The sequence below is a fragment of the Sebastes umbrosus genome, chromosome 8 (genome assembly GCF_015220745.1).
Source record: "Sebastes umbrosus isolate fSebUmb1 chromosome 8, fSebUmb1.pri, whole genome shotgun sequence".
NCBI lineage: Eukaryota > Metazoa > Chordata > Actinopteri > Perciformes > Sebastidae > Sebastes > Sebastes umbrosus.
In genome coordinates, this window is record NC_051276.1 from 26,067,092 (window position 1) to 26,086,461 (window position 19,370).

The following is a 19,370-nucleotide window of genomic DNA, read 5'->3' on the forward strand; positions in this document are numbered from 1 at the left end:
TTCTTCTTCAAAACATTACATTTCTCTTTTGTAGAGATGCCGCTCTTATTCTGAAAAAACTAAGCGGAAGTGTTATGTTAGCATCATTGGCTCAGAGTCGTGAGGTAAACAAACCAACCAACGGCCGCTGCTTCCTGTAAGATACTCACACATTTATTCACACATTTATTCACTTTTACTTAAGTTAGATGTATTTTTAATGCACGAACCGGGTTTTTTTCAGCGTGTTAATTTCATAGTCATTGTCAGTTTTACTAATAACTCCGGAATTTACCAGCCAGTCGTGCTAACAGCTAGTAAGTGTAGCTAGCTAGCCAGAGAACTAGAGATGTGACACCGCTGAGCTACATAAATACAACCATTTAGTTATAGCTGCTCACTCCTCTACTGCAGGGGTCTGCAACCTGCAGCTCTTAAGCTCCTCTCCAGTGGCTCCCTGTGGGTTTATAACAAAAACATTAGTGGACATGAATAACTGAGTATTAGGGTCACATTGAGGGAAAATAAATAAATAATCTGAGATTTTGAGAATAAAGTCATAATATTATTAGAATAAAGTCATAATATTACGAGAATAAAGTCATAACATTACGAGAATAAGGTCATAATATTATTAGAATAAAGTCATAATATTATTAGAATAAAGTCATAATATTACGAGAATAAAGTCATAACATTACGAGAATAAAGTCATAATATTATTAGAATAAAGTCATAATATTACGAGAATAAAGTCATAACATTACGAGAATAAAGTCATAATATTATTAGAATAAAGTCATAATATTACGAGAATAAAGTCATAATATTACGAGAATAAAGTCATAATATTATTAGAATAGAGTCATAATATTACGAGAATAAAGTCATAATATTAGAATAGAGTCATAATATTATGAGAATAAAGTCAGAATATTATTAGAATAAAGTCATAATATTATTAGAATAAAGTCATAATATTATGAGAATAAAGTCATAACATTGTTATAATAAAGTCATAACATTGTTATAATAAAGTCATAACATTGTTATAATAAAGTCATAACATTGTTATAATAAAGTCATAACATTGTTATAATAAAGTCACAATATTATTATAATAAAGTCATAACATTGTTATAATAAAGTCATAATATTATTAGAATAAAGTCAGAATATTATTAGAATAGAGTCAGAATATTATTAGAATAAAGTCAGAATATTATTAGAATAAAGTCAGAATATGATTAGAATAGAGTCATAATATTACGAGAATAGAGTCATAATATTACGAGAATAAAGTCATAATATTATGAGAATAAAGTCATAATATTATGAGAATAAAGTCATAATATTATTAGAATAAAGTCATAATATTATTAGAATAGTCATAATATTACGAGAATAAAGTCATAATATTACGAAAATAAAGTCATAACATTACGAGAATAAAGTCATAATATTACGAGAATAAAGTCATAATATTACGAGAATATTATGAGAATAAAGTCAACATTTTATTATTAGAATAAAGTCATAATATTACGAGAATATTATGAGAATAGTCATAATATTATGAGAATAAAGTCATAATATTACGAGAGAGTTATGACTATTCTTGTAATATTAAGACTTTTTTTCTTGTAAAGTTATGACTTTACTCGTAATATTAAGACTTTTTTCTTGTAAAGTTATGATTTTATTCTTGTAATGTTCAGACTTTTTTTCTCGTAAAGTTATGACTTTATTTTCGTAATATTAAGACTTTTTTTCTCGTAAAGTTATAACTTTATTCTCGTAATATTAAGACTTTTTTTCTCGTAAAGTTATGATTTTATTCTTGTAATATTAAGACTTTTTTCTTGTAAAGTTATGATTTTATTCTCGTAATATTAAGACTTTTTCTCGTAATATTAAGACTTTTTTTCTCATAAAGTTATGACTTTACTCGTAATATTAAGACTTTTTTCTTGTAAAGTTATGATTTTATTCTTGTAATATTAAGACTTTTTTCTTGTAAAGTTATGATTTTATTCTCGTAATATTAAGACTTTTTTTCTCGTAATATTAAGACTTTTTTTCTCATAAAGTTATGACTTTACTCGTAATATTAAGATTTTTTTCTTGTAAAGTTATGATTTTATTCTCGTAATATTAAGACTTTTTTTCTCGTAATATTAAGACTTTTTTTCTCATAAAGTTATGACTTTACTCGTAATATTAAGACTTTTTTTCTCGTAAAGTTATGACTTTATTCTCGTAATAGTAAAACTTTTTTCTCATAAAGTTATGACTTTATTCTCGTAATATTAAGACTTTTTTTCTTGTAAAGTTATGATTTTATTCTTGTAATATTAAGACTTTTTTTTCTTGTAAAGTTATGACTTTATTCTCGTAATATTAAGACTTTTTTTTCTTGTGAATTTATTTTGACTTTATTCTGGAAATCTAAAAAATGTTTCCCCTCAATTTGGCCCTAATACTCCGTAGTACATTTGCTCTTTGGCCCTCACTGCATTAGACTTATTTACTATATACTTAGACTATAAACTGTGTTACCTTCATCACAATGTTCAAATGTGAAGACATGCCAATGTATCAGTGGAAAGTATGCACAACATTGTCCCACACTGAACACAGCGACAGGACAGTGAAAGCAAATTTAGAATTGATAACCTGATAATTAAGTGTGCATGTTGTTTTGCTTTGCTAGGCCCTGTCTCCAAGGAAATAAAAGGACTCCAGGCAACAAACTCTGATGGTTATGGAGAATGATGGATAACCTGACTGCAAATAAAAGCCACATACCCTGTCAGTCGTGGGCGGGCCAGAATGGCTGGTCCACTACTTCAGCTCAAGGACCCCTCCTCAACCCACTGCACAGCTCTCAGCATCTCAGCCTGGGCTTGTCTCCTGACCAGAGACACTCCTACAACCACCTGCAGGAGTCCAATCAGAGCTGTATGAGTGATCTCAGCACCTTATCATCCAGAAACAACACTCATCACTCTGCTCTGTACAAAGCTTCTCACATTAGCAGCAATCCGTCATCCAACGCGCTGTTCGCCAGCACCGCTATTCCGAGTGCCTCTCACATTATTTCCTTTGCCCAGCAAACCCCTCACACTTCATCAATGCTGCTAACTGCAAACCAAGGAAAAAACATACCCCCACCATCTCTCCCCCAAACACACCAAGCTCCACAGCCCTGTAGGCCCCAGGATCTACCACTTTTCTCACCCCACGACCCTTGCAAAGCGCCATTTCAACCTCCATTATCAAATCAAAGTTTACCAAACGGACTTCTTTCATGTGAACAACATGTAAGTACATCTCAAGCTACTTTTGAAGGAGCTTATGTGGAGTTTGCTGGTGTTGCTGGACACACTCACAGCCATGCCTCATCCACTTCTCAGGAGAAGAGTCAGTGGATACCGTCATCACACTGCAGGGGTAAGCTTTATTACCTTTGTGGTACGCTGGAATGTTTGTCCTGTATTGGAGGAGGAAAAGCTTGTTCAGTGTGGCTAAACGTGTTGGGTTTGATTGATCTAAACCTCAGTGTGTTTCGTACTTTAGCTGGATGTTGCTTATCCTTGGTGCCCTGGATGTTTTCAATCTGATATTCGTATCTGAATTTGAGCCAATTTGAGCACCCAGATATTATGCCTCCGCGCCGGCAACAGCCGTGGCCAGAGATATTAGGTTTTCGATTGTCCATCCGTCTGTCTGTCCATACATACGTACGGTTCATTCTCGTGATATCTCAGGAACGCCTGGAGGGAATTTCTTAAAATTTGGCACAAACGTCCACTTGGACACAAGGATGAACTGATTCGATTTTGGTGTCAGAGGTCACTGACCTCACAAAACATGGTTTTGGCCATAACTCAAGAATTCATATGCTAATTATAACAATTTCACACAAATGTCTAACAGGATAAAATGATGAAGTGATGACATTTTGGAACGACATGGATGTAAACTGTAACTTGACTGGTTGGCGGAGGCATACAACCGCAAGGCGGTAATTCTAGTTTCTCTTTACTTGAACTTTGGAATATCTGAAGATCTGAAAATGGTTTTCAAAGTAAAAGACTTAGGTGCTATAAATTTAGTGGTTTCAACATTGAGAATCCAGTAGTGATTAATTTTCGCAATTAGGTATTCAGTTCCTTAAAAGATTCAAATCTTTATGGCCATTATTTGCTTCCATATCTGCCCCCTGAAAATGCAACTTAACCAATGTACAAATTGTTTGTGATGATGAGCTATGATGTAATATGAACAGCTGTATGTCAAGTACGACTGTTAGAGAAACGGCAACACCTCATCATTCACAAAAAGTAAAAACACATGTCAACACACCACAGATTAGTCACGTGTTTAAACAAGCGGTGCCGTTCAGATTACAGTGCTGCTGGATGTTGCCTCCAACCTTCTCTTCTATCGTCTAACTTGCTTGTCTTTCCCTCAGGAGCTGTGAACGAGTCTGTCCCTGACGCAGCTGTTCATCCTAAAAACAAGCCATCGCAAGATAGGAAGACTAATCCATCGGTGAGGAAATGAACAGCACCAAAACTTATTACAGAAGAAAGTTTTGTTGTTCGGTGGTCAATGTTTGTACATATCTTCAAAAATACAACTAAGGCGTCGTAAATGTTTTTACATGTTTGATGACATCTAGCTGTTTGTTCCTACAGATGTTGATAATACACATTGTGAGTCACTAGCATCTACCAAATGAATATTGCCCATTAGCTACATGCTATTATGTGGACATTTCCAGTAAAGTTACAGAGCTGTGGGGTTTCATAGGAGGTCATTGCCTTTAGATTATACCTTCAATTTTTCCATTTTTATCTACTTTCAGGCCAGCAATGAGAGACAACGTTTGGAGATTTTACATCAGCGTGCACAACTACTTCAACAATTGGCAGAGTTGGATAAACTTGTAAGTGTGCTATGGCAATTTCTTAATTGAAGGAGGTGAATATAATTTCTTTAGATAGTTGCTACCCAGTTATTTTTAAGTATAAATTGCTCAAATGCCTGTTCTAGAGATTATTGTAGATTATTCTACAGTTACACCCTGTTGACTTCACTTTGTCCCCCAATTAAGCTGGAATCCATACCTCCAGAGGACAGCTGTGATGGGAAGTCTCCACACACAGCTAATCAGGTAGGTTAAGTTTTTTAGATGCAGCAGTTTGATTTGATTTATACAACTGAAGAAATATAGGTGCATGTATATTTTTTTGTTCGCTTTTAGTCTCCTCCATCAATGGATGATTCATCTCAATGTGAACCAACTAAGACCAGCGATGCACAGCAAGTTCAGCTGTCTGCAGGAAAGTCAACGGTAGCTCCACATCTCTTTATTTACTATAAATCAGAGCATGTGAGCGGAGCGCGAGCGAGTGGGAGGATTTTGTATGGAGGGCAGAGTGGATTTTTTAAATAGTTGAAGCTTCGCCTTATCTCCCGCTCCCATTTTGCTCCGGTACCACTCATACCATGAGTTTGAGGCATGCCCGAGCCCGACCCATTTACATTTAAATTCTAATAAACATAAGAAAGCTGCACAGCTTTCTTTAAAAAAAAAAATTCTTTGCATGTCTATTCATAAGGGGCCCTCTTTTTTTGTCAATATTATTATTATTCTTCCTAAGAAAGCTGCCTTCCCATGCATGAAAAAAAAAAAAACTTTGCACATAGGTTCAGTCCTATGCCAAACCTGGCCAACTGGCTTTGTGGGCTTATAGCAACCGTCTAAAGTTAAGAACTTAAAAAAATCACCAAAATGTAGCCCAAGTGTGCAGAAATGTTCATATGCTCCGAGCTGACAGGAATTATGAAGTCGATCACTCTGTTTTTCTCAAAAATTGTAAAACTAATTGTAAATCTCCTCCCACATTTTTTTCTCAAGTGACACCATGCTTGCTACGCTGCATCTTCAGACTGTCCTCCACAAATGTTCCAGCCAGATTTCTGATTTATCAAAAATTTAGCCCCCAGTGCATCAAGGCATTTTAGTGTAAATATTTGATTTTTTTTCTCAAAAACTGCATTTTTAAAGTATTTTGAATTCTATCCTCATGTAAACTATTGCAGTCAATGGAAATAGAGCATCTTTAAACATCACTTATGGAGCAATCAGTCGCAGAAATCAAAACGCAGAGAGTTTTTGCTCTTTTTTTGGAGTAAATGGTGAGTGAAATCTGAGTTGAGCGCGCAGCGATATTGAGCAGAGCGGCTTTGAGCGGAGAGCGGAGGGAATGAACAGTTCCGTGAGTGAGGAGCGGAAATGCATTCCGATCACATGTCCTGCTGTCCATACAAGACTGCTCTTTTAATTTGTACATTTTAGGCTATTAATAAATGATAGGTCAACCACATGGCTGTTAAAATTGTAGAATTTCTTGTCTTCTTTTCACTCTTTGTTTTTCAGTCACAGTCACATCTTTCATCGGATAAACAAAGTGAAGCCTGTGATACACCAGAGGATCCAATGTCAGCAGCAGAATCAGAGGTAGTTACCTGTATATCATTGTTAGTTTAATCCTTAACAAATAGTACATGTTAGTTTTTAGTATTGGTATTAAGCAGTTCATCATTTCAGAACAGTTTCACATTTCCATGTGATATATCAGGGCATGGCCCACAGTAGAAGTTATGTGGTATGCACTGTAACCATTAGGCTTCTGGGCGCTGCAAGCTTGTTATTTCATATTATAATAGAACATGAGAATCAAATGCAGCTTATTATACCATCAAACACCATAAGCTAGGGGATGCTTAAAAGTTTCATAAATCTCAAGCAATTCGTGTACAGTTTTGTCAGATATCATAGTGCAAGGGTTGTGAAATTTAGATAATTAGCTATGTCAAAAGATTCAACATTTATTTGATTATTTCCTAGATAATTCACTCTACAGTTTTAACCAACTGTCTTCAGTGCTGTTTGAATTATTACAAACAAAAAAATATAACCAATTAAATTTGCAATATACTGTATATTCTCCACAGTATTGAAGATGTTAAGATATAACATTGTCACTCTGTTTAAGATTTAGGTGTTACTCACTTAGCAAGTGGAGCTAGCTTTAAATAAAATGAAGTGAAATTAGTTGTAAGTAAGTAATTAAAAAAACTTGACGTTCAGTTTTTAGCCTTTTGGAGAATATGAAGACAGAATACTGACAATTTCCATGTTAATTACATAAACAATGAACTTTTGAACCTGGTTTCAAATTCCATAGCTTTAGAGCACTTATATGCACAAATCATAACATGGCAAACTCAAGCCCAACAGGCAACAACAGCTGTCAGTGTGTCAGTGTGCTGACTTGACTATGACTTGCCCCAAACTGCATGTGATTATCATAAAGTGGGCATGTCTGTAAAGGGGAGACTCGTGGGTACCCATTTTCAGGTCAAGGAACCTCTTTGAAAATGATCATGGCAGTTTTTCCTCATCAAAATTTAGCGTAAGTTTGGAGTGTTATTTAGCGTCCTTCGCGAAGAGCTAGTATGACATGGTTGGTACCAATGGATTCCTTAGGTTTTTATAGTTTCATATGATGTCAGTATGTCTATTTCTAGCTTTAACTGAGCCCGCTACAATCGAAAAATTACAAGTTGCGTTAATGCGTTAAAAAATTAGTGCCGTTAAAACAAATTTGCGTTATTATTGTGTTAACTTTGACAGCCATCATTTTTAAGTTAACTAAAATAATGATAAATGCATCTTTTAACATACAATTGTTTTTCCTTTTTTTCCAGAAAGAAGAAAATGCCTCAGCTGAGTCAGAGGATGACAGCGATCCTGATTACTTACCCAACAGTGATGGCGACTTCTCTGATTTCCTATCTGACCCTGACAGGGGGTCTCCAGATGAACCCAGTCAAAGCAGTCACCCGACCCCCACAGACGAAAAACCTTCTCAGCCAGAAAAGAAAAAGGCTAAATCGGAAAGTTCTTTGTTTAAGGACAAAAGTGTCGCTCTCCCAAAAAAGATACGTGCAGCTAATCGGAAGTCCTTTGAAAATGTAGTGTTGCCATGTTCAAATTCGAAAGCACGACGGAATTATTGTTTGTTTTGCTCTGATCCAGTAACCAAAATGTCACGACATCTTGAGCGCATCCACAGTGACAAACCGGAGGTTGCAGCTGTTTTTCAGTATCCCAAGAATTCCAGAGAAAGACAAAAGATATGGAACAGACTAATAAATCAAGGAAACTTTGCCCATAATAAAGATGTCTTGAAAACAGGGAAAGGACAACTTGCAGTCCGAAAAAGGTCGAGCAAAACTCAAAAACCCCAAAACTTTCTTCATTGTCTTTACTGTCGAGGTCTTTTTATGAAGAAAGCTTTGTTCAAACACATAAAATCGTGCCCAGAGAAAGTGGTGTCTGAAAATGAATCAGAGTTTGGAAGAAGGAAGCGTATCGCATCACGGTGTGTGCTTGAAACTGTAGGAGACCTTGGCCTAAGTGATGGTTTTAGGAACGTTTTGTCCCAGATGATATACGATGATGTGACACAAACCATCATTGAAGACGAGGTTCTCTTGCAGTTTGGTGAGCTCCTATTTAGCCAGCACGGATCCGATCCGAAGAAGAATGATTATATAAGACAAAACCTTCGTCAGATAGCAAGACTTGTACTCGAAGCTAAAAAAATAACCCCTCTGAAGAAACTGGAGGACTTCTTTCTCCCTTCAAGCTTCCCACATGTGGTGTCCGCAGTGAACGTCGTGGCAGGCTACAATCCAGAAAACAAAACGTACATCGTTCCTTCACTTGCTGTCAAGCTTGGCTACCACCTACAGAAGACCTGTGGTATTGTTGAGGGTAACGCAGTGGAGAGTGGTGATGCAGGTTTGGCAGAGTCTGCGCAAAACTTCCTCTCTGTGTACCAGGAAAAATGGAACAAACTCATTTCTGCAGGTGCATTAACAGCAATCAGAGAAATAAAATCGAACGCAGAAAAGAAGGTGCCGTTTACTGAAGATGTAAAGCGCCTGAATTTCCACATGGAGAGTGTTCACCTTCTTGCTGAAAAAAACCTCAGAGACAGCCCTTCTACAGAAAACTATGCTGCTCTGGCCAAGGTAGTACTCTCTCGGACAATAGTTTTCAACAGGAGAAGTGTCGGAGAGATATCATCAGTGCAACTAACAGCTTTTATGTCACGGAAAAAGTCAAGCTTGCATGATGGCATGGACGTATCCGTCTCAGATTTGGAAAAAAAAATGTGTGGGTTCTTCACTAGAGTTGACATACAAGGGAAATGTGGGGGAACGGTCCCTGTTTTACTAAAACCCTCATTCTTGTCAGCTATGGAGCTCCTCGTAGAGGTACGCGAGGCATGTGGAGTCCCCAGTCAGAATCCCTTCCTGTTTGGCCGACCAAATGCACTGACTGCCTACAAAGGGGCAGATTGCATCCAAAAATATGTCAAAGAATGTGGAGCTAAAGTCCCTGAAGCACTGACATCCAGAAAGATCCGGAAGCATTACGGAAAAATGCTACAGCTGATGAACCTGGATGAAAATGAGGCCGACCAAATATTTGGCCCTAATAATCAAGTCCGAAGCCTGCTACAGGACAGCAGCATGCAGCTGGATGACGTCGAAATGGAATCTGACGGTAGGAATTTTTCCTCTTTTTCTTTAATGATTTACAAGTATTAGTGAAGTTTTACATAGTTCAGGATGAAATGTGATTTAGAAAGGGGGACAGTCTGTGGTTAAAGGGACAGTGTGTAGGATTTGACAGCATCTAGTGGTGTGGTTGCAGACTGCAACGAAATGAGTACCCCTTTGCTCACTCCTCCCTTTCCAAGACTGCAGTAACGTGAGTTACAAAACCGAGTGCAAAACTGAGTGCAAAACCGTGGTAACGCTGTTCACCTCGCTCAGAGACCATCCATACTATGATAACACTACTTTAGGAGCAACGGAAGTCAGACGGCGGCTGGCGGTACCACGGTTTTGCACTGTGCGACTCACGTTACCGCAGTTTCACAAGCGTGTCGGAGAACTACGGTGGCCTCCAGGTAACGCGAAAGGCTCTCTCTAGAGCCAGTGTTTGGTTTGTCGTTCTGGGCTACTGTAGAATCATGACGGAGCAACACGGCGGACTCCATGAAGAGAACCCGCTCCCTATGTAGATATGAAGGGCTTATTCTAAGCTAACGAAAAAACAACAATTCTATGTTTCAGGTGTTTATACACTAATGGAAATATAGTTATGAATATTATATTCCATTTCTGCTAATTGATCTTCCAAAATGCTACACATTGTTCCTTTAAGTGTAGTGGGAATAGCCTTATGTGTTACCTGTACATTAGTCACAAAATAATCAGATTGTTATTCACTATTTGGGCAGCCACAGTTTTAACTTCACTGCAAAACCTGTGTATTTTAACCTGGTTTCCAAATGTTACCTGTGATAAACCCAGGTGTGTCAGTGCTGATTTCCTATCACTATCTTAGGACGGTTACATTCCTACAAAATTAAAATTATATTAATTATTATCATATATTATAAATTAACATAAATACAGGATCCTGGAATATAGCTCAAGCTTGGTTTGAAGACTCTAAAAACATTGTGATTGAACTTTGAAAATGTCCAGTATTGATGAATACCTTTCATTTGTCATTTTTACTTGGTATCGTAAGGCAAGTGGGTGGATATTAGTGCTGTGATCTATTTATGTAGTAATGGCTCAAAATCTTAGTCTGAGTGCAGCACTTTGAGTCACTTATTTTGCTGGCTTTTCTGCATTGAGTTTGGGAAATGTGTGTGTAGGCAGACGGGATATGTAAAAGAAGACTTTCTCTTTTTGTCTTCAATACAGAGAGAGCTGCATCATGGGGTCACGATGAGCTTTCCGGTGCCCGCTATGGACCAGCAGATCCTCATCATGGAGCAACAACAGGCACCAACATGACCGTACCTCCCAAATCGGGCAAAGAAGGTAGTAAATTTGGTGATCATTAACAGTCATTCTATCCATTTCAAAGGGGAGGTTGAGACAAAGTATCTACAAGAGTTCTTATTTATCGTCTATGTCATTGTCCAAGAATTAACTAAAAAACAATGTATAGGCTGATACAAAAATAATTCCACTCAATCATCACTTATGACCCACCAGAAGTGTGTGTCGGTGTCTCTTTCTGCAGAGACCGTGCAGCCCTCTGCCTGTGTTTTCTTTTTTCTTATTATTTTGCTTTACTCGGTACGCTTTTGGGCATCTGCAAACAGCCTTTGGGCCCCACGTGGGGGTGTAACACCAAGCCAATAACAGCATGCAGGGTGTGCAGCCCGTGCAGGTGGTCATATGTCACGGCATTGTCACGCCCCTTGGCTTCTGATATCGACTCACAAGTGCCCACATTCAAAGCGTATAGGAATGGGTGGTGTTATGTGCATGTGTTTCAGTGATCTCCCTGCTCTTCTCTGTGCTGTGAGTGCAGCCAAGATCGGTGTGCATCTGTCGTTTGACGAGAGTATCCTCTGATCGCTGCCTTGTTCTCACTAACGCCGCTCTCTCTCTTCAGTCACTCTATACCTCACTCGCCTATCGCTGCTCTCTCTCTCTCCCTCTCGGCTCGTTAAGGTGTGGAGTTGTGGCCAACTTTGAATGCTGTGTGTTTACAAACAGCAACCGACAACGGTTACATATTAAACCTTTAATTAGATGTCAAAACACATAAAGAAAATATGGGTGGTGAAGATGGAGAGATACTGGGTAGCCATAGAGAGAGAAGAATCTGTCTTCCCGTTATTTTTGTGATTGCAAAAGTTGACTCATTTCCCTTTTACCCCACAGGCTCCAGCTATAAGGGCAAACATAAGTGGGAGGAAGCAGAGGTTCTTGCTGTTGAAAGACACATGATGCGTTTAATTGAAGGACACAAGGTGCCTCAGAAAAACGACTGCATTCAGTGTCTTGAGGCTGAGCCAGAAGCACTGAGGACCCGATCATGGAAAGGGGTAAAGGACTACGTCAGAAACAGGATCACTGCCCTAAAAAGGCAAAGCGGATCTTCCCAAGCTACATCCTCAAACCGTAACCGGCCTGGGCAAGCGGAACCACAGCAGACTACTGGACATTATTAAACAGTTCTAGATGGGTTATCTATCCCTTTTCCATTTTCTTATCCTTCACCACCCTCTGTTCTTCTTTGTCTTTCATTTGTTCTGTCTCCATCATCTTTTATGCCAAATTGTGAGCGTTTGCATCCATTAGGATGGCCAAGAATAGATTTATATTTTATCATTTTTATTTTTTATCTTACTTTGTATGATTACAGTATAAATTTCACTGTGGTTTTGTTTCATTTTATTAAGTTAATCTGAAAAGAGACAGCCCATGCACACTGACAAATAATTAGTTTGATAAGCTAAGGGATAATTAGTACGTTTTTGGGGCTGTAAGTTAAGTTATCTGGTATACTGTATTTTGTTATCCTCTTTGGTATGCTGTGTTTTGTTCGACTTTGTATAACAACTTACCACCAATAAAGTACAGTTTTTGTTTGATCAAAAACAAAAGTTAACTGTATTCCACTCACAAAATTGTGGACGCGTGGTATTTCATTGATTTGCGCTACCCCTAGTTTCACCACAGCAGACTGACGTCACTAACATCTGCCGCTGTCGCATCATAATTATGGAGCCTAGTGAAAGAGCAGTCAGATTCTCTTAAAGGACCTATATTGTAAAAAGTGAGATTTTCATGTCTTTTATATTATAAAGCAGGTTCATGTGATATATAAATAATGTGAAAGTATCAAAACACTCAATCCACAGAGAAATACACACAGCCCGGATTCAGAAATTGTGAGTTTGAAACAAGCCGTCAGGATTTCTGTCCATTTGTGATGTCACAAATCTACAATATTTAGACAATTTCACAGTTTTAAATGTAAACATTCTAAATGTGTCCCAGTTTATTTCCTGTTGCAGTGTATGTGAATAAAATCAGCTGACAGGAATTAAACTTGGACCCATCTGTTTCCTAGCAACGCAATTGTGTTGCCATTCCATTGAAATGCGCTAAAACGGAGCGTTTCAGACAGAGGGTAAATACAGGTATATTCAGGCAGACAGTATGAGGAAAATAATGTGCTATTTCAACATTACAGCGTGTAAACATGTTCTAGTAGAAACACAAGATACAAGTATGAACCTGAAAATGAGCATGATATGGGACCTTTAAAGGGACTATTTGTAACTTTTTAAGCGTATAAATGCAGCGGGTCGTCATACATGCGCGTTCGCATATGCGCGCTCGCGTGTGGCTTGAGCCTCGTCTCCGCTGCATGCTCTCCTTCATTCAGACGGCGCGCGCGTCCTCGCTGTCTCGCTCCACCTCTAGATGTGAACGCGCGCTCACTCCTCACTGCAGAAGAGTGAGTTTAGCTCTGAGAATATCTAGTGAATGCACAGTGGACGTTTGTGCAGAAAAAAAAATGCTGCAGCTCCTCCAGACCAACAGAGCTTTCCCGTGTCTTGTGAAGTGACGGAGCTCCTTAGCTAGTAACGTTACCCTCTCGTTACCGACCGGGTGCCGGTGTCTCCTCTGCTCTCTCCGGCTGCGGGAGGAGAGAGCAGAGAGACACGCTGCAGAGCCCCGCTGCCTCAGCCTGCACTTAGGCAGGAAAAGCCAACACTAGGATCAGATCTAAATCATGTTCATGGAGAGACCTTCGTCTGGTCAGCTAACATTACTGCCAAGCAGCTGAAATATAGAGTGATATTGTGGTTTTAGCTGACGTGTGTCGCCTCACTGTTTTGAGCGATGCTCGTTCAGGTATATTTAGAGCGAGCAAGCGCGAGCCCGACGCTGACTTTCGTTGATTTCACGGCCACAGGTGTCGCTGTTAAGAAGCATTTCTGAAAGTTACAAATAGTCCCTTTAACACCGCAATTGTCTTTTCCTAACTCCTTCTGAATTCTCCTTCTCATTTTTCCTTGACCTCATGACCTTTTTCAACTGGGGTCAAGGAAAAGTGGTTAGGAAAAGACGTTAGGACGTAATTTTTTGACTTTTCGAACTCAACGTTGGTCTAGTATCCCAAACTATCGCAGGCTTTTACTTTGAAAAGGAAGGCGGAAGTGCGTTGCTGTCATTCTCGCTAACTTGATGCTAACATTGCAGCAGGTTCATTGTTGTTGGTGTTTTAAGGCTAAAATCATCAAGTCAGTCATGTAATAGTATCTTATCATGGGATTTAATATTAATATAATGTAAATAATGAATGTTTAACCTCTCTGAAGTGTTTCTCTTCCGTCGCAGAGGAGGAAATGAAGACGTTAACGGTAATAACATCTGTGTTGTGGGCTAATATGAGCTAACTACAGAATTAATATATTACTTATCATAATGTCTGTCGAGGATTTTCTCTTATAAGCGTTTAGATCATGTAGTCAGTAACCTGCTGGTGATGTGACAGAGCTAGGTGAGCTGCTACACACGTTTCAAACATGTTTTTATCTCAGAGAAAGCTAACTTGTGCTTGTTGTTGGTTTGCAAAGATGCTCTCTGCATTAAGACATTGTTGCTGTTTTATTATTTCAAAATGACAGTATCCATAGTAACAGCAGAAAACATTAAAGACATTTACATACAAAAGAAGCATAAATAAAACATAAACAAAGAGCTGTGTCAAACATAACAGGACAACAGAAATGAAACAAAACAAACATAAAATAAAAAAAACACAATAAAAATAAACATAAAATAAAAAAAACACACAATAAAAATAAATAAATATGTAGATAATAAAAAAGACCACGCGAGAGTATGACAAGAATTTCACTTAAAAACATTAAAGATATTGCATGTATTCATTATTATATTCACATATTCAAATTGTTGACGGATATAATTTCTGCTACTGCCTGCTACAGGACAGCAGCATGCAACTGGATGACGTCGAAATGGATCCTGACGGTAGGACTTTTCCCTCTTTTTTTAATGATTTAAAAGTGTAAGTGAAGTTTTACATAGTTCAGGATGAAATGTGATTTAGAAAGGGGGACAGTCTGTGGTTAAAGGTACAGTGTGTAGGGTTTGACGGCATCTAGTGGTGTGGTCGCAGACTGCAACCAAATGAGTACCCCTTTTCTCACTCCTCCCTTTCCAAGTGCAAAGCCGTGGTAACGCTGTTCACCTCGCTCAGAGGCCATCCTTACTATGATAACACTGCTTTAGGAGCAACGGAAGTCAGACGGCGGCTGGCGGTACCACGGTTTTGCACTGTGCGGCTCACGTTACCGCAGTTTCACAAGTGTGTCGGAGAACTACGGTGGCCTCCAGGTAACGCGAAAGGCTCTCTCTAGAGCCAGTGTTTGGTTTGTCATTCTGGGCTACTGTAGAAACATGACGGAGCAACACGGTGGACTCCATGAAGAGAACCCGCTCCCTATGTAATAATAATAATAATAGATTAAACTTATATAGCGCTTTTTATAGATCTCAAAGACGCTTAACACATACGGGGGGGAAAACGGTGTGAGACAAACAAACAGGAGACGAACGACAAAACCCGGCGACATACACAGGCATACTCTCATACATACACACGGACAAATGGGTATAGGGGGAGGGGGGGGGGCTACAAGTAAGCAGAGGAGAAAAGATGGGTTTTGAGGCGGGACTGGAATATGGTGAGGGAATCGGAGTCTCTGATGAGTTTTGGGAGTGAGTATCTATATAGATATGAAGGGCTCATTCTAAGCTAACGAAAAAACAATAATTCTTAGTTTCAGGTGTTTATACACTAATGGAAACATAGTTATGAATATTATATTCCATTTCTGCTAATTTGTCCTCCAAAATGCTACACTTTGTTCCTTTAAGTGTAGTGGGAATAGCCTTACGTGTTACCTGTACATTAGTCACAAAATAATCAGATTGTTATTCACTATTTGGGCAGCCACAGTTTTAACTTCACTGCAAAACCTGTGTATTTTAACCTGGTTTCCAAACGTTACCTGTGATAAACCCAGGTGTGTCAGTGCTGATTTCCTATCACTATCTTAGGACGGTTACATTCATACAAAATTAAAATTATATATTTATTATTATTATATATTATAAATTAACATAAATACAGGATCCTGGAATATAGCTCAAGCTTGGTTTGAAGACTCTAAAAACATTGTGATTGAACTTTGAAAATGTCCAGTATTGATGAATACCTTTCATTTGTCATTTTTATTTGGTATCGTAAGGCAAGTGGGTGGATATTAGTGCTGTGATCTATTTATGTAGTAATGGCTCAAAATCTTAGTCTGAGTGCAGCACTTTGAGTCACTTATTTTGCTGGCGTTTCTGCATTGAGTGTAGGAAATGTGTGTGTAGGCAGATGGGATATGTAAAAGAAGACTTTTTTCTTTTTGTCTTCAATGCAGAGAGAGCTGCATCATGGGATCACGATGAGCTTTCCGGTGCACGCTATGGACCAGCAGATCCTCATCATGGAGCAACAACAGGCACCAACATGACCGTACCTCCCAAATCGGGCAAAAAAGGTAGTAAATTTGGTGATCATTAACAGTTATTCTATCCATTTCAAAGGGGGGTTGAGACAAAGTATCTACAAGAGTTCTTGGATTACCTCATTTTCCAAGCTTAAATGTATAATATGCAAGAATTAACTAAAAAACAATGTATAGGCTGATACAAAAATAATCCCACTCAATCATCACTTATGACCCACCAGAAGTGTGTGACGGTGTCTCTTTCTGCAGACACCGTGCAGCCCTCTGCCTGTGTTTTATCTTTTCTTATTATTTTGCTTTACTCGGGACGCTTTTGGGCATCTGCAAACAACCTTTGGGCCCCACGTGGGGGTGTAACCCGAGCCAATAACAGTGATCCCCCTGCTCTTCTCTGTGCTGTGAGTGCAGCTATGATCGGTGTGTGTCTGTAGTTTGACGAGAGCAGCGCTAAGCCGCAGACAGTCTGCATTCATTCAAAATCCTCTGATTCGCTGCCTTGTTCTCACTAACGCCGCTCTCTCTCTTCAGTCACTCTATAGCTCGCTCGACTATCGCTGCCCTCTCTCTCTCTCTCTCTCCCTCTCGGCTCGTTAAGCTGTGGAGTTGTGGCCAATTTTGAATGCTGTGTGTTTACAAACAGCAACTGACAACGGTTACATATTAAACCGTTAATTAGATGTCAAAACACATAAAGAAAATATGGATGGTGAAGATAGAGAGATACTGGGTAGCCAGAGAGAGAACAATCTGTCTTCCCGTTATTTTTGTGATGGCAAAAGTTGACTCATTTCCCTTTTACCCCACAGCCTCCAACTATAAGGGTAAACATAAGTGGGAGGAAGCAGAGGTTCTTGCTGTTGAAAGACACATGATGCGTTTAATTGAAGGACACAAGGTGCCTCAGAAAAACGACTGCATTCAGTGTCTTGAGGCTGAGCCAGAAGCACTGAGGACCCGATCATGGAAAGGGGTAAAGGACTACGTCAGAAACAGGATCACTGCCCTAAAAAGGCAAAGCGGATCTTCCCAAGCTACATCCTCAAACCGTAACCGGCCTGGGCAAGCGGAACCACAGCAGACTACTGGACATTATTAAACAGTTCTAGATGGGTTATCTATCCCTCTTCCATTTTCTTATCCTTCACCATCCTCTGTTCCTCTTTGTCTTTCATTTGTTCTGTCTCCAATTGTGAGCGTTTGCATCCATTAGGATGGCCAAGAATAGATTTATAGTTCATCATTTTTATTTTTTATCTTACTTTGTATGATTACAGTATAAATGTCACTGTGGTTTTGTTTCATTTTATTAAGTTAATCATGAAAGAGACAGCCCATGCACACTGACAAATAATTAGTTTGATAAGCTAAGGGATAATTGGTACGTTATTGGAGCTGTAAGTTAAGTTTTCTTGTATACTGTATTTTGTTATCCTCTTTGGTATACTGTGTTTTGTTCGCCTTTGTATAACAATTTACCACCAATAAAGTAAAGTTTTTGTGTGAACAAAAACAAAAGTTAGCTGTATCCCACTCACATAATTGTGTACGCGTGGTATTTCATTGATTTGTGCCACCCTGTCAGACCTACTTTATATTTGTCCTTGTATGTATGAATGATAATCATGTAAAAGTAGTAATAGCAGCACAGTCACACATTCAAAATTTTACTAATGTAAAAATATAGAAGTATTAGCAACACAATATACTTAAAGTTTGAAAAGTAAAAGTACTCATGAGGCAGCAGAATGGCCCCAGTCAGTGTTATATTACCATATTAAATATTTTCAGAATATTATTACTAATAAAATGTTGGCAGCATTTTAATGTTGTAGTGTGGCTCACATTCAAAGTGGAGCTAATGTCTACTCCTTTATATATTCATATTTAATGTATATGTTATAGTAAATTTATTCTGTATGTTTGGTAGGTAGGTAGTAATCCTTGACAGTATTATTTCTAGGGATGCACCGATCCGACTTTTTCAGTCCTTTGGGTGTCGGCCGTTACCGAGTCCCGATGCGATACCAGTGTTTAATTGTAAATCTAACAAATAAATACAAAGCTACAAATTCATTGAATTGTTATTTATTATTAAAATAATAAATCGTACTCCAGTAACTTGGTAAAAAACCTTAAAAATTAACAGGAATTAAAATTCAAGTGTAAACCATTTAAATGCAGCAACAAATTGGTCAAAACTCAAACAGGAATTAAAATTCCAGTATATAATGTATTGAGTATATAAACATAGACGTGAACTGAATAGATCGGCCCTATTGTCACCGATACCCGATCCAGCTATTTGAGTCAATATCGGCCTAACATCCAATCCGATATTGGTTCATCCCTAAATATTTTATGAACTCAGGTCTTTAAATAACTGTAGTGGAGTAAAAGGTAAATTTTTTTTTTTCTAAAATTAAGTGGACTATATAAGTGTGTAAGTATAAAGCAGTATAAAACGGAATTAAAGTGCAATACCTCAAAATTGTACTTCAAATATGTAAATATTCTTTCTTCATGTCCAACAAAACATACAGACAACGACTGATCTGTAATTTATTGAGGAAACTCAGTATGAGTTATGTACTGCTATGATAGTTCATAGCTTTTTCATTTGTATTTTTTTTTTTTTTAATTGTAAAGTAATTATTTATTTCTAGTATCCAAACTAGTGATGGCGAGCTGAAGCTTCATGAAGCATTGAAGCTTTCCAGCAAATTGGTTCGGAAAAGGGTTCATTTCTCGAGGCTTCATGTGCACATGAAACTACCAGTCACCGGCCAAAGAGTGTAAAACAGGCAGACATAATCTTAACCATGTGATCTGTGATATACTGTACTTTGCGCCAGTAAAGGCTGT

The 19,370-nt window shown here is 38.3% G+C and overlaps 1 protein-coding gene across 4 annotated transcripts; it reads left to right on the forward strand.

Annotated features, from left to right (window-relative positions):
* Positions 1-52: 52 nt before the first annotated feature.
* LOC119493025 lies at positions 53-18,042 on the forward strand. Of its 4 annotated transcripts, XM_037777983.1 has the most exons (11): positions 53-136; positions 2,693-3,302; positions 3,396-3,432; positions 4,457-4,536; positions 4,853-4,933; positions 5,102-5,161; positions 5,252-5,341; positions 6,431-6,511; positions 7,765-9,634; positions 10,852-10,971; positions 11,827-12,570. In XM_037777983.1, the coding sequence occupies exons 2-11, from the start codon at positions 2,751-2,753 to the stop codon at positions 12,114-12,116; spliced, it is 3,261 nt and encodes a 1,086-aa protein (XP_037633911.1). In that variant the 5' UTR covers positions 53-136; positions 2,693-2,750; the 3' UTR covers positions 12,117-12,570. The 4 variants fall into 4 exon arrangements, with proteins under 4 accessions (XP_037633911.1, XP_037633908.1, XP_037633907.1 ...); XM_037777980.1 differs by lacking the exons at positions 10,852-10,971; positions 11,827-12,570 and adding exons at positions 16,419-16,538; positions 17,315-18,042 and having other exon boundaries at positions 2,693-3,432; XM_037777979.1 differs by having other exon boundaries at positions 2,693-3,432.
* The last annotated feature ends 1,328 nt before the right edge of the window (positions 18,043-19,370 follow it).